Here is a 15115-nt window from a genome sequence, read left to right on the forward strand (position 1 = left end):
CGGGAGTGAAGCCCGACAAGCCCCAAGGTAAAACAGAGCAGCGATGCAGGATCCCAGTGTTACCTAGGGGGATTTTCCACCACCGGTAATTTTAACCCCTGGCCCAAACAGGGATGCTCAAGTGCCTCCAGACAGCTCCGCAGCCGGCGGGAGGGTTGCAGCCACTCCTCTCAGCCTTATAATCCATGATGTGAGATTCATTCCCTAACAACCCCGTGTGGCCCCGTGCCCCGTCTCCGACAGAAGCTCGAACCCGCGGCCTCAGAGCGGAGTGGTCCTGGCTGATGGATGTTTTCCCTTGCGCTGGGTGGGTGAGGGCACACCGGGCTGCTCCTGGATGCGGAGACTGCTCCATGCCACGTGCCGCTTCGCCACCCACCCAGGGCCCCTCTGCACCAAGGTCCAGCTCCTTTGTGAACCGGCCAGGTCTGTCTTTCCTCTCCCCCTTCCCTGGATTATTCCCAAGCCCCGAGAGGTTCTTGTCACTTGTCCCGAACCCCTCCAACCTTTGCAAAAGGAGGTGGCCAGACCTGGCAGCCACCCTACTGGGGTACTGCCCATCACGAGAGCACCAGCTTGATGGTCCGGCTTGATGGGGGCAGCTGAGCCTCCGGCGTGATGAAAGCTGGGATGCTGGGTGCCTTCGGAGGCCATGCCTGCTCACAAGGGGTCCCGCTGACCTGGGGCCAGGCAGGATTGTCCCTCCAGACCAGGCCAACCCTGACCATGGGGGCTTTGTGCCTCTACAGCAGGGGGCACGGGCCCCTCTGGGCTGAGCTGACCCCACCACACCCCACCCACGGCAGGGGGGAGGTACCGGTGCTGCCCTGAGGAGAGAGCAGGCACGACTGCAAGGAGCGTTGCTTTATGCAGGACATCACATCTCCCACTGCCGGTGTCCGCGCCATGATGCCGGCTCCTACACTGGGGGCTCCGCCGTGGAGCAGGGTCCTGGGGAGATGGTGTCACCTCTCTCCCCAGCCTGGTCTAGGTGGGACACAGGGTGCCGCCTGGCTCAGAGGTTTTGCCCCCACTTCTGCCCTTGCCAGCAATGCAGCTTTCCCTTGTCTCAGGAGTTTTTAACCCTCCCCCAGGGATGCTGGTGCTGCTGCAGCCCAGGCTGGGGCTGGGGCTGGGCTGTGCCGATGCTCCTGCTGCACCCACCCCGCAGGGTCCTGGCTGGAGGGTCTTGCCCCTGCGCTCAGGCTCAGCCCCACGCTGCACTGGGGCAGGAAGGGATTTCCCCCTTGCTCAGACTGGTTGCACTGGGGGGGGGTTGCCTTCCTCTGCAGTGGGGGCACAGCCTGGGCCTGGGCTCAGTGTAGTGTCCATGACCCCCTGGCAGCAGCAGGATGTTAGCGGCCGCGGCCCCCCTGTACCCCCGGGGTGGGGGCGGGGGCGATGCCTGGGGCTGTGTCAGTGACTCCGAGTTCGGACATGGGGCTGATCCTGCCTTGGGCTGGATGGGACCCCACAGCTCCCTGCCAGCCCCCCGGCTCCAGGGGTCTATGACTCTAGGACCCCTCTTCAGGATGCTCCTCGCCCCCGACGGCCGGCCTGTGCGGTCCAAGCTCTCCACGTTGCTCCCTGCCAAGGCTCCGCCTGCTCTTTCCACCCTGGCCCGAGGAGGGATGACTGCATCGCACGTCTCTCGCGTCCAGCTCCGCCAGGTTTTCCCCTTGGTCTGTGTCCTGGAACCGCACCCCTCCCCTCACGCCCCACACGTCCTCCCCACGGGCTCGGTCAGACCTCAGCTCCCACCTGCGGCTGAGTCACCCCAGGCAGGCAGGCAGGGTCACTACTGCCCAGGCACAAGGACGATTGCAGCAGCTTCTCCAAACCCGGTGTGAGCGCCGTCCAGGTTGTCCCAGTCCTGCTGGCCCCTGGGAGCTGCCAACTCGGACGCCAGACCTGTAGCTCTCGACCAGGTGCCGCAGCCCCCCTGGGGCCCTGTGGGACCCTCGTAAGGGTGTGGTGGGTGTGTGGGATGAGCACTGCCAAGTGTGCAAATGCCTGCATGTGATTCAGTAGGTAAACCCAGAAAGAGGACTCTGGGGTGCTATAAACTCCCTGCCTTGCTGTGGCCTCGCTGAACTCGGTGTCCCCGGGAATGGATCTAGTAGTTTTACATCATTAAGAAATGAGTGACCTCGGCGGGAGGGCGCGTTTGGATGGGGCCTGAAGTCTAACGAGGGGGGAGGGAGTCTAACAAGGCTGAGAGAGTGGCAGCATCCTCTGTGCTAGCTGCCCCCACTCCTTTCTGCTCCATGTGTCGGGGGGTTGAATCCTCCCCCCGAGGCGCTGGTGCTGGGTGCAGCCCATGCTGGGGATGGCCCCCCCACCCCGCCCTGCAACGTGGGGTTGCAGCGGCTTCTCCTCTGTGGATTAGCTGGATTTTTCCAAGCTGAGACTCGCGCTGCGATTTCCTGTTCACGTTCCTAATTCTTTGGTTCCCGGCCGGCGTCGGGGGACCTGCACAGCTCTTTGCTGACTCACGCTCGCAGCCAGGCCAGGCCTCCGGCTCCCGTTCTGGGAGCGCAAGAGGCGGCTGGAAGAGACGCTAGAGCGGTGATTCTCAACCAGGGGATGCTGCATTAGCCCTTTGAGGTGTGCAGACGCGATTCACGGGATGATCCCAGAGATTTCCAGCATCCAGTGTTGAAAGCATCCCTACTGCTTGAGGAGTTTTTTGTAACGTAAGATTTATTCTAGCATTTCAGCTAAGATACAAACCTACCTTGGTGCTTGTGGGAAGACCGAGGGTAACCCCTAGCAAGGAGAGCGGGGGTTTTGTATGTGTGAGAGACAGAGAAAGAGATAGGGAGGAGCAGTGCAAGGACCGCTCCAGCCGCCACCGCGCATCCCCCATCTGGACAGGTGCCTGCAGCTCCTCCTATACGAGGCCTTGTCCACGCTGTCGTTCTTAGCTCGGGTCCATCTGTGCCATCTGCAACCCCTGCCATGCTGCACAGGTGGGCACGGACAGGCAGGGATGATACTGGGCTGAGCTGTGAGGGGCGCAGGGGACTCTCTCGCGTCTGCACTTCTGTCTTGGGGTGAGTGGAAGATGAATCTCTCCCTTCTCCCGGCAAGGAGCAGCCCTGGCTGAGCTCCCACGTGTCACGACACTAGCCGCATGGCGCACTCGCTGCGGAAGAGCTGCATTGCAGCCCCCACCCCGCTACCTGGGGATAGCTGTTTGTCTGTCCACACCTTTGCACTGGGGTCAGTGTGGGCACACGAGGGGTCACAGCATGGAAAGAGTAGGTTTCAGTTTATAACAAACCCCAAGCCGCTCTTTTCCCCCCACGTGGCATTGAAGTGGGGGCTTGTGGCCACCAGCTGCGATGGGAGCTGAGAGGCCAGCCAGATCCATGCAGGGTCTGGGCGTGGGCTTGGAGGAAAGGGGCACGAGGAGCTCTGGAGCGAGGGGCACGGCGTCTGCATCAGACCGGCCTGGACATTAAAGGCTGCAAAGGAGAGAGGAGCAGGGAAAACCCTGCTCGGGCCCCGTCATCTCCTAACCACCCTCCGCTCTCTGCCCCGTGACACCGGAGACTGGGCACAACGGACCTGGGCCTGACCCGCTCCACAGCTCTGATGTTCTTATGTAAGGAAAGGGCCTGGGCATCCTCTGTGAATTTCCTTTATGCTGCCAGCTCTGTATGGATAACAACTCACCGCTGTTATCACCATCATCATCCCCCGGGACGTGCACAGCAGGGCTGGCAGAGCCCCACGGGCGTCACCTCCAGTCCAGCCCCCTGCTCCGGGCAGCATCACCCTCATCCAAACCCTGCCGGACACGTCCTGGTCTGATCCCACGCCCCAGCCCCGTGCACAGCAACAAGGCCCATTGCTCCACACATCAAAAGCCCCCAGTTCTGACCCCGGGAAAGCGGGGGGCTGCAGCCAACAACGTCCTGCTGCTGCCAGGGGGGTCATGGGCACTGCAGAGAGCCCCGGCCCAGGCCGTGCCCCCGCCGCAGAGGAAGGCAAAACCACCCAGTGCGACCAGTCTGAGCAGGGGGGAAATCCCCCCCTGCCCCCAGTGCAGTGTCAGGCTGAGCATGGGGGCATGTAGCCAGGACCCCAGCACACAACAAGAAGATGGTCCCCAACCTAAAGAGCTTCCAACCCCTGATGAGAGGTGACGGGCAGAGGCAGATGGACAGAGGAGCATGAGATGGATGGTAAGCAGCCAAGTGGAGCAACCCCCAGCCCGACCCCCTGCCCAGTCCCCTGCTCATGTCTCCATGCTCCTCGGGATGTTTGCAGACCCCTCCTTCCCCCACCATGTTGCATGACATAGGGGGGTCCATGCTAACCACAGGATCCTGGCGTGAGTCAGCCAGCCCGGGGGATGCTTTCCCAGGCAGCGCTTTACAGCCAGCTCAGATGATGGCCGGGGGCAGCTGGAAGGACCATGGAGTTTGCTCTTTGATCTCACAAAAATCCAGGGACCGGAGGGGCCAGGTGGCCGGCTCCCTGCTACCTGGTCAGCACAGCCCTGTTGTAAGGAGCCCTCGTCCACTGGGCTTCAGCAAGGATTGCAAAGCCCGGCAGGTGCCCACCCATCCAGGAGTACACCTTGCAGACCAAGCTCCAGGAGGCACTGGTGGAGGCAGCGATGGAGCTGCCCGAGCTAATTGCCCTGAGCCCTCTAGTCTCTGCCTCCCAGGAAGCTGCAGGGCGAGTCACTGCCGGGTTTCCCCTCCGGGCTGGAGGCTGAGGCTGCAAAGAGGCAGCCTCCATCCTGCTCCATTGCTGAATTGGGTGAGCAGGGCCAGGGGCCTTCCTCCTATGGGGGAACAGTAGGTTCAGCCCTGGGAGAGTCGTCGACCGGCAGTCCAGACAGCAGCTGCCATCCAGCTGCTGAAAGCACAGCTCCCGAAACCTCCAGCGCTCATCTTTCTCTGGGAGACGCTCTGGAGCCGACTCTGCCGCACGTCCTCGACACATAAAGCCGTGCATCTTCAGCACTCTCACATATTGCTCGTGTTGTTATTTCTTTATGCAAATGCACATTTGCCACATTTGAAACCTTGGCTTTCTGTGCTTCTCACTGGACAGGTGGTCACTGCCGTCTCTGTGCTGCTTTGCTAACTTTTCCGTTCACGTTCGTCTCCATTTCTGTTTGCGTGGATTCAGTTCTGGTGGGACTGGCTCGTCAAACCTTTCCAGGTCCCCACAGTGCCCTGAGGGTCAACACCATGGATGGCCCCTGGCTCCAGACCCTGACTTTGGACACCTTCCAGGTTTCTGCTTCTAGCCGAGGCCCTGACCAGTGGAACTGACCGCCCACATCCCGGAGACGGGCAGCTGGGGTCCTACTGCAAAGTCCTGCACTTCGGAGGGAGCAATCCCCTGCACCGGTGCAGGCTGGGGGTGACGGGCTGGGCAGCAGCTCTGCAGAAAAGGGCCTGTGGGTGACGGTGGACGAGAAGCTGAACAGGAGCCAGCAACGTGCCCTTGCTGCAGAGAAGGGTAATGGCATCCCGGGTGCATTGGTAAATAGCGATGCCAGCAGATTGAGGGCAGTGATCCTTCTCCTCTATTCAGCACTGGAGAGGCCACATCTGGAGTCCTGTGTCCAGCTGTGGGCCCCCCACTACAGAAATGATGTGAACACATTGGAGAGAGTCCAGTGGAGGGCAACAAAAATGGTTGCCGGGCTGGGGGACAGGACTGGTGAGAAGAGGATGAGGGAAATGGGCTGATTCAGTGTGCAGAAGAGAAGACCGAGGGGATTGAATAGCAGCCTTCACCTCCCTGCAGGGGGGCTGCAAAGAGGATGGAACTGGACTGGTCTCAGTGGGGGCAGATGGCAGAACAAGGAGCAATGGGCTCAGGTTGCAGCAAGGGAAGTGGAGGTTGGATATTAAGAAAACAATTCTCACAAGGAGGGTAGTAAAGCACTGGAACAGGCTCCCCAGAGAGGAGAGGGAATCTCCATCCTTGGAGGTGTTGAAGCCCCGGGTAGACAAAGCCTTGGCTGGGATGATGGAGTTGGGGCTGGTCCTGTTTGGAGCAGGGGTTGGACTAGATGTGACCTCCTGAGGTCCCTTCCACCCTCATTGTCTGAGAGTCTGCGATTCTGTGCTTCTACTCCCTCCACTTGATGTGACAATTGAGGGGTGCCTGTGCCCATGGAGATGGAAAAGCCTCTACTTCTCCACCCCCCTGGTACAGGGAGCCAGACCCAGCATCCATGCATGTGTCAGGGGGAGTTTAACTGCAGGCCAAGGGGGTGCAGGGGAGAGGAGCAACGCATGTGCAGCAGGCTGAGGGCAGGCGGGTTCTGCCTATGCGCTGTCAGGGAGGATGGTGCCTCCAGCATCACGGTGATGGGCTGCTCCCTGCCCATGCCTATGAGGAAGAGGGGGAGATTTTCCACCAAGACCTGCTGGGCTGCCTCAACTTGAGCCCTGCAACAGGGCAGGGTGCCATGGGGCAGGAGGTGTGGGGCTGGTCCAGGCTTTTCCAGTGCTCCCATGGCCTACAGATAAGATGCAGAGGAACTAGATGAAGCATTGATGCAGACAGAAGGACTAGAGGACCCCCAACATTTATTCAAACCTTTCACAACCTCCCAGAAAGCTGATTCCACCTGCCAAACACGGCACACGGAGCAGCAAAGGCAACAGGGTGCAGTTGTTGCTAGACGGCGACTCGAACTGTCCATGCCCCGGTGCAGCCCAGTGCCGGACATCTGCAGCTTGTTCTCCACCTCCCAGTCTGAGCACCCCTCCCTGTGCTGCATGCATGGGTGCAAGGTGCATGGGTAGCATGAAGGGGCATCTGCTTGCTCCAGCTCCGGGCTGTGCTAACAGGGTCCCCAGCCCCAGGGGTATCCGGGGGCTGTGCTGAAGGCGAGGGGAGAGCCTGTGGGCTTTGGCAATGGCACTGGGGGTCACCAGGGAATTGCAGCCCCATCCCAAGCCTGCCGTCCCGGTCGTGTCAGAGCAGCAGGTGCACGCTTTCCGTCTGCTCCTTCTCCTCTTTGTGGCTCTCACAAACATTGGTGCCCTGACTTCCTGGGCTTGAGGGACAGAGGAAACAGCCAAATTGGAGAGCTGGGCACCGAGAGATGCGCGGCCTGTGAATGCCACGGCAGGTGGGGAAGCCACCAAGTGAACAAGGGAGCCGACAGCAGGTACATGCTCAGCTCAGTGCAGGTGGGGCAAATAAAACCATTTGCATTTATATAGACCCAGAAGGACGAGATCAGTGTGCAGAAAGGGGTCATTTCCCACCACCCATGAGAGGGAAGAGAGACTGAACAATAGATGCTCAAGCCCACGAGCTTCAAGCAGCTTTGGAAAGAGCCCGAGATGTGGGATGAAAGGCAGGAAAGCAAAAGGTGAGTTCCTTGTAATGCAAATAGCATCCCTGGGAGAGACATATCGTGAGCCGGCAAGGAGTACAGGTGGGCACCGCAGGACAGAGGCCTTCACCCAGCTACCAAGGGGGAAGACGCAGAGTCCTCAGGTGGAGAAGGGGGCAGGAGAATCTGCGCCCCCACCCAGGTGCCTGAGCGCACTCCCATGCAAAGCTCCCTGATGGACAGGCTACAAAGCCTGCAGGGGTTAAGTAAAGTACGGTGGCAGTGAGCATAAAACCAGTTGTCCATGGGCAGCCCCGAGGAAGGTGCTGGCACTGTCCCTGTGCCATGACACGAGCATGACTCGAGACCGTGACTTACCGTTTGCAGGTGCTGATAACAAATTTATGTAAACCAACCCCAGGAAAGGAGTTGGTCCTGGTCCTGGCCATAAAAAGTTTTATGGCTTTATTATGGGAGGGCAGCATAAACAGTAAGTGACTGTAAACTGCTTTCCATCAGGGCTGGACAAACACCTCCTCCTGAGCATGCTGTCTTCCTGGATGATTTGATTTCAGTTGCAAAGGTGAGACAAGCAAACTGAAGCCAAACCTGGCAGAAATGGGGTAGTGGCGACCCCCTCGTTAGCGTGTTTGAGTGAAGTTCGTTAGAGCAAAGTCAAGAGCTATTTCTTGTACATATCAAGGTGATATAAAAAAACGCATCTATTTTCAGCTGAAATATGGACAGTGATTGCCAGAGCTATGCCTCGGGATGAGACCCTGCAGAAAGGGACTGAGGCTGTTTGCTCAGGGGGGCCAACAATCCCCATCACCTCTTCAAGGGGGGGCTCTCATTGCCAGGTGTGATCCTGTCTAAAGGCACCAGAATAGTGACAGATCCATGAAACAGAAAAAATATGTGGAAAAGACAAACGAGGGTCCCGTGGGGACTGATAATCTGAGAGGAGGGACAAAGACATTTTATACTGGCTGCAAATGAACAGCGATATGGAGGGAGCTTTCAGGGCAGGCTGCATCGATCAAAAGATACAGGCCAAGGTCAAGGACGAGGGAAGCTGTCCCTGGGAGCAAAGCAGGCATGGATTTATTGATGTTGGCTGAGAAAACCCGTGTTGTACCTGTCCTAGCCTATTATTCTCACTTCCTTCAGATGGAAGATACTACGGCTACGCAAGTGGCAGTGCCGATAAAATCTGCCTTGGCTAGACAGGAGATACGGTCCCTGGAGCAGGAATGTAATCGGACCCAGCGATCTTGCAGCAGGGCACAGTTTAGCACACAGGTGTTTTACTGTTTCCTGCACTCTGATGCACAATCTCATGTCCCTGGGACCCCGAGGCCACGAGCTGGTGGCAAACAGATGCTTTTGTATCTTTGAGACCCTTGAGGAAAAGTGGCAGAGTTGGGCTCTGACCCGCGCCTAGCTCCAGCAAGTTGCAGAACAGCACGGAGGGAGAGCGGCCGGTCGCCGGCTGACCGAGAAGCAGGACGCCTGGGTCCTGGCTAGCGGAGACTCGCAGGGACGTGCGCAGGTCTTGAGGGCTCGCCGGAGGAACAGGAGGCTGCGTGTGTCTGCGATGGGGAACGATGGCTACAAGCAGCGAAGGTGCCACAAGCGGTAAGTCGTAGAGTCGTAGATAATGAGGGCTGGAAGGGAGCTCAGGAGGTCACATCCAGTCCAACCCCCTGCTCTAAGCAGGACCAGCCCCAACTGCATCATCCCACACAGGGCTTTGTCAAGCTGGGTCTTCAAAACTGCCGAGGATGGAGACTGCACCACCTTTCCCGTGGCAGCGTGGTCTCAGGGGATCCCCACGGCACAGGGACCTGCTAGATGAACCACGCGCCGCTCGTTAGCTCCGAGGTATCAGAAAGCTTGTGCACTCATGTATATTAAGTGTTATGTCGGTGGTGCTATGACTGCTGAGTGCCATCGCTAGCTGAGGAAGGACCGAGTGGGGAACTGGCTGCGGAGGGGATGCTGAGGGGTCTAGGGAGCCAGGGTGGCTGTCACGAGCCAGATGAAGTAAGCACACGTGACGGTGGGCCCAGGCACGACTCCAGCCCCCACCAACACCATGCCTAGAGCTGCGACCAAGCCGTCATAGAGGATCCTAGAGCCGGGGGGCTGGCAGGGAGCTCCAGGAGTTGCATCTAATCCGAGCCCTGCCTGAGGCAGGATCAGCCCCATATAAATCCTCCCAGACAAACCCATCATCTAACCTCTTAGACAAACCACACACTCAGCCCTGACCCAATGCAAGACATTACACCTGAGCCTGCCACACAGAAAGCAAAGGGGACCAGGTCCTGCTTCTGTAAAAGGGCCTTAATATACCCTCAGAAGAGAGCCCAGGCCAAAGTCATGCCCCCACTGCAGAAAAAGGCAACCCCCCACCCAGTGCAACCAGGCTGAGCAGGGGGAAATCCCTTCCTGCCCCAGTGCAGCGTGGGGCTGAGCCTGAGCGCAGGGGGGCAAGACCCTCCCGCCAGGACCCCACAGGGTTGGTGCCAGCAGGATCCTGGGCTGCAGCAGCACCCAACGTGTCTGAGGGAGGCTTAAAACCCTCTGACATATGGAGCAGAAAGGGAGGTGGGGGACAGCAGAGGCAGGATGTCCCACGGCAGAGGCATGACCTGTTCCAGCCTCACCTCAAAGCCGCCCACAAAGGCAGAGAAAAGCCGTTGCAACGCCCAGCTGGTTGCAGCACACTCCCTTGGTGCAAGGGCGGGGAGGGCCTGGCTGCCTGGTCAGCACGGCCTGGATGTAGTGACCCTGCCGGCCCTGCCCAGATGAGCTCCCAGCTGCTCCTTAGAGCTGCACCCTCCCGGGACCAGGGCTCAGTCACACACGGTTACACACGGCCTGCGGCTGCCGAGAGCTCTGCTCGCTCCCATGGTGCCTTCTCCTGCAGGCACTTGCCTTGCACACGGCAGGTACGTGCCAGCCTGGCTGCTCCATGCCCGGACCCAGATCTGCCCATGGCGTGTGAAGCGTGGTGCTGCGTGCCCCGCTTGCCTGGGAGCTGCACCTCCCTGGCTATTCCCACACAGGGCAATGCAGCGCTGGTGGCCGGACCCAGAGGTGCCCTGGGACAGTTAATGAGGTTTTGCCCCTACTAATTACACATCCTGCTAAGCAGCTGTGGGGTGCGGTACCACTGCCCTACTTGCTCCCTCCCAGAGGTGGCTGCATGCCAGGGGCAGCTGCCAGTCGTGCTTTCAGGGCCAAGGAGATTTCAAGTTTGAAGAGGTGTTAAACCAGGTGGAAAGTGGGATTGATTTGCACCTTACAGACTAACCAAAGCAGACGGATATCTAGAGCAAGAGGTTTTGTGAGCTGAAGTTCACTCCATCAGTGGCTGTTTTCTGCCTGTGAAGCCCTTGGAGGGCTGCAGCGATGAGGCAGCAGGGGAGCGGGCGTGGGAAGGAAGGTAAAGGCTTCTTTGCTATCCGGACCACGCGGCATCGTGATCAGCAGCTTTGAGCCGAGCACTTAGCACCCCAGCTTGGAGGCACCTGCCTGCTTCAGCCTCATTCCCTTAGCAAAGGGCGCTTGGAAACCACAGCTGAAGGCGCCAGGCTATGGCAGCCGGGTCCATGCAACCGGCAGCCCCCTCACCTTCCCGGAGAGCAGCTTTCACCGGGGGGTCTGGACTTCAGAGCTGCTGTGACCCCAGACCTGTGACCGTGACCAGGCAGAGAGTCCCAGGCAGTGGGCGATGCCCTGAGCGTCACTCAGGGATTGCCTCTCCTCTTCCTCATACCAAAATGCAATGGCCTAACCAGTGCTGCAGGAACCCACGCCCGCCCAGTCCACCGCCCCAGCCCAGCCCTGCCTGAGCTCCCGGGGCAGCCCACTGCAAGGGCGTCCGACTGCCGCCGTGGCCTGGACCTGGCATGGCCTGTATGGGGGATAAACCCTGGCAGAAGACGTCTCTGGGGCTGCGCCCGGTGATCAGACCCTCGCCTCGCTGATGCTACGCTCTCGGGAGCAGGAGCTGCGGCAGCTGCTGCCTGCTCCAAGCGCCCGGTGCCCTCCTCCTCCCGCTCTCCCAGCGGTCAGGAGCCCGGGCTGCACGGGGCATGGGGCCACACTATCACAGCTCTGGGGTCGCAGAGATCCTGTCCTGAGCACCGCTGGCTTCTGCTGGGCATAGCCGCTGTGCTGCCCTGCTGCGGGGGGGCACCAGGTAGCACCCCCCAGCAAGCTCCCCAGCATGGAGGCACAGGGGCCATCGACAGCAGTGGAAATCACAACGGGAGGCTGGAATAGCGACTGCCGTAGAGCTTGGAGGTGCTGCCCAGGGCGCAGCGAGACCTAGCCCCAAGGCCGCCTGCCCAAGACCGCTCCCAGGGCAACGAGACACCCAGCAGGCAGCCTAGAGATGCCCGCCCCCGCCCCTGCCCCTGCCCCCGGGGTACAGGGGGCTGCGGCCGCCAACGTCCTGCCGCTGCCAGCGAGCGAGCCCCAGCTGCAGCCTGTGCCGCGGGCCGCGTCCCTGCCTCGCCTGGGCCGGCCGCTCCCTCCTGCCGGGCAGCGATCGCAGGCCCGCAGGAAACGCGGGGAAAGGCCTGAGGTTTTGGAGGATGAAGCACAGCCCTTTCCTTTTCCCTTGAGGTTTCCGCGGCAGAGGATTCCCGTCCCCTTGCCCTGCCCTGCCCCGGCGCGGCTGCGCCGCGCCCCAGAGACAGCTGCATTTCCCTGGGGAAGCCGGGCCTCGCAGTGCTGGCCCCCGCCGCTCCCCTGGGGTCTCTCCCCCGCCCCCACCCCCGTTTATTTGGGGCCAGGGGGCTGAGGCCACATTGGGCCAGGGCTATACGGACCTGGGGCTATATGGGACCAGGTCTATATGTGACCGGGGCTGTATGAGTCTGGGGCCATATGGGACTAGGGCTACATGGGCCTGGGGTCATATTAGGCCAGGGTTATATGGGCTGGGGGCTACATGGGGTCTAGGTGCTATACGGGGCTGGGCCTATATGAACCGGGGGCTAGGGGTTATATGGGGCCAGGTCTATATGAGGGTGGGGCCACAGCGACAGGGGCTATAGGGGGCCCGGTCTATACGGGGCTGGGGCTCTACTGACCAGGGTTAGACGGGCCTGGGGCCATGGGGGCGGGGCCATACAGGTCCCGCCGTATAAGGCCCGTGCCCGGCTTGGCCCCGCCCACCCCGGCGTCCTCGCGGCCCCGCCCCCTCCCCGGCGGCAGCCAATGGCGCGGGCGCCGCCGAAGCCCCGCCCCCTTCCGCCGTGCGGCGCAGGCGCAGTGCCACAGCCGGGAGGTCGGGCGGAGGCAAGATGGCGGCGGGCGGCGGCCGCGGGCGGGCGGCGGAGCGGGGCGGCGGGGCCTGAGCGGGCCGCCTCCCCCCCCCCGGCCCGGCCCGGCCCGGCCATGGCCCGCCTCGCCGACTACTTCGTGCTGGTGGGCTACGAGATGGACAAGCGCGGTGAGTGCGGCCGGGGGGGGCGGTGAGGGCAGCGGTGAATGGTCCAGCCCCCCTCTTCCCCCCCCCCCCCGGTGCAGGCCCCGCCGCCGCTGCCTCAGCCGGGTTTGCACGCGCAGCGCGACGAGGCGGAGGGGCCTGCCACGCTTCCACGAGCACGCCCGGGAGTCGGGCTGGTGCGAGGGGCGTGCACGGGGCAGGGGCTTGCACGGACGAGGGAGCGAGTGAGCGGGGTTGGCAGCTGTCTGTGGGGGGTGTGCGCCGTGCTGCGCGCCGTGCAGCGGAGCAGGGGCCGGCCGCGCAGCCGGACCGCCGGCGTTACACGACCCGTGGGACTTCCTGTCGTGAGCGAGCGCCTCTCGACCGGCGGCTGGCACCGGCCGATCTGTCCGAGCAGCGTCGTGCCGGCTTATCCCGCTGGCCGGCACCCCTTACGCCTCGCCCGCTCGACGGGCACCTGCAGACTGTGACCGAGTCACCCCTGCCCTGCCCGTGCTGCTCGGGGGTGCGTGGAGCAGCTGCACGCGCGTGTGCAAGGCCCTCGGGCAGCCCCTGACGATGCTGGACCGTGAGCGGAGAGCGGCTGCTCCCCGTTAGAGGGGGTTCGGTGCCGCCTTCGTCCCTGTGGAGCTGGGGCCGCCCGCCGTGACCTGTCTGGGTCTCTTCTCTCGGGCCCCGAGGCCGCCACCCCCGCTGGAGCTGAGAGAAGAGGGCCCTTGTTTCGTGGGTTTCGGGCTGTGCACTAATGTCCCTGCAGCAGGAGGTAGAAGAAGTAGGTCAGTAAGTTCCTCAGGAGACAGAGGAGGAGGAGCGCGAGGGGCTGGCACCCGCTCAGGCTGAGCCTTGCTGTAGCTGGGTGTCTTCTGGCATGCAGAAGATGCCGGTTGTCCCTGACGAGCGGTCCAGGGCTTTCCCGAGCTGCGTGCGGGATACGCTGGGGCGCTAAGGGGCTGCAGCCCTGCTTTTTGTAGGCGGAAACCCCCGGGGGCCCAACCACTAACACTGATTTCCCAGGAGCCGGTGGGTGATTTTTGTGGTCCCTGCAGCAGCGCTGCCTGTTCCCCATCTCGCGCTTCCTGCTGTCGTGCTCCTGCGGCCGCGGAGGAGCTTGGGTGGTGTCTGAGTCTGGAGAATGCTTCTTGCGTCAGCCACAGTGACTCACCGTCTTACTGGTTGGGTTGGTCCTGACAGCCAGAACTGGCGTGCCCGGCCATGGAGGGCCTGGCCTGCTCTTTGCCAAGATGAAACGAAGCAGGTTTGTCCTGCAGCCCACTGTAGGTACACGCAGCCCTTCGGGGGTCTGACCTCCTGGCAGGCCGGGCCTCCGGCTTGCCGGGGTGGGCTAATGAAGTCAAGCTTCCCAAATCCTTCTGCAGCAAGGTTTGGCAGAGCCTGCACATGGCGCGCCGGTCCGACTCTGGCAGGGTGCTGTGCTTACTGCCAAGTGATCGGGGGCCGGGGCTCCTCGGGGCGGAGGATGGAGGGAGGCAGCAGTCTGGCGCCTCAAGCTAGTCTTTCTCCCTGACTTTGTACAGAGCCAAAAGTCAGAGAAACCTTTTTTGTGGTACTTGAGATAGGCAGGAAGTGGGATTTGACTGTGGGGGCTGTGCCGGGGGTGGACCTGTCATGCTTACAAGACTGTTTAGGTTGGTCTGTCTTTCCCTGGCAAGAAACATCTTCTGTGCCAGGAAGCCTGGCCTGGCCCTTTCAGGGAGGACCTGCCAGTGCAGAGTCATGCTGGCCTCTGAAAGCACCATTCCCTGCAGCCAGCCCTGCCCTCGCCCTTCGACAGGGGCTAAAGCAAACGCTGCCTCTAGCCGGGGGCTCTCTCACTGAGGGATCCTACCATGGCAGGGCTGGATGCCAGCGCACCTGGCGTGTTTGTAACTCTGGCCTGCAAGCAAAGGCTCAATGGCTTTTCCTCCAGCTCAGCACAGTCCCTAACGGTGCACCCTGCGCTGCAGCGTGCTCAGCCCCTCTGTCCAATTGGGGCATGCGTTACAGCTGGCCGAAGCCTTGCAAGCAGCCCAAGTCCCTCTGCATCGGCGCGGTGCCCGGCTGTGGATGTTTGTGCCAGGAGAGAGGGCTGCGTGTGTGTCAGAGCCTCCGAAGAACAGTATTTTTGAGATCCAATAGGCCCCAGCTGAAGGAAGCGTCTGGTCACGTGGGAGTGTGTGTGTCATACTGTGTCATCGTTTGTCCCACGCTCTGCGAGAGGATGTTTTCAAGCCTCTTGTGCTCTTGGCTCCCAGCTCTTCCACCAATGGCAGGCAGCTCTGCTTGCCAAGTCAGGGCTGCTTCCCGGGTGTGGAAGACCA

General features: G+C 61.3%; 1 protein-coding gene across 9 annotated transcripts in view; it reads left to right on the plus strand.

Annotated features, from left to right (window-relative positions):
• Positions 1-12687: 12687 nt before the first annotated feature.
• The window catches only part of SBF1 (SET binding factor 1), an 88883-nt gene continuing 86455 nt past the window's right edge, over positions 12688-15115 (plus strand). For all 9 annotated transcript variants that reach the window (XM_059725604.1, XM_059725606.1, XM_059725607.1 and 6 more), the window contains exon 1: positions 12688-12800. In XM_059725604.1, coding sequence (XP_059581587.1) covers positions 12746-12800 — 55 coding nt within the window. In that variant the 5' untranslated portion in view covers positions 12688-12745. The remainder of the gene's footprint in view (positions 12801-15115) is intronic.

This window comes from Alligator mississippiensis, chromosome 4 (genome assembly GCF_030867095.1).
Source record: "Alligator mississippiensis isolate rAllMis1 chromosome 4, rAllMis1, whole genome shotgun sequence".
NCBI classification, from domain to species: domain Eukaryota; kingdom Metazoa; phylum Chordata; order Crocodylia; family Alligatoridae; genus Alligator; species Alligator mississippiensis.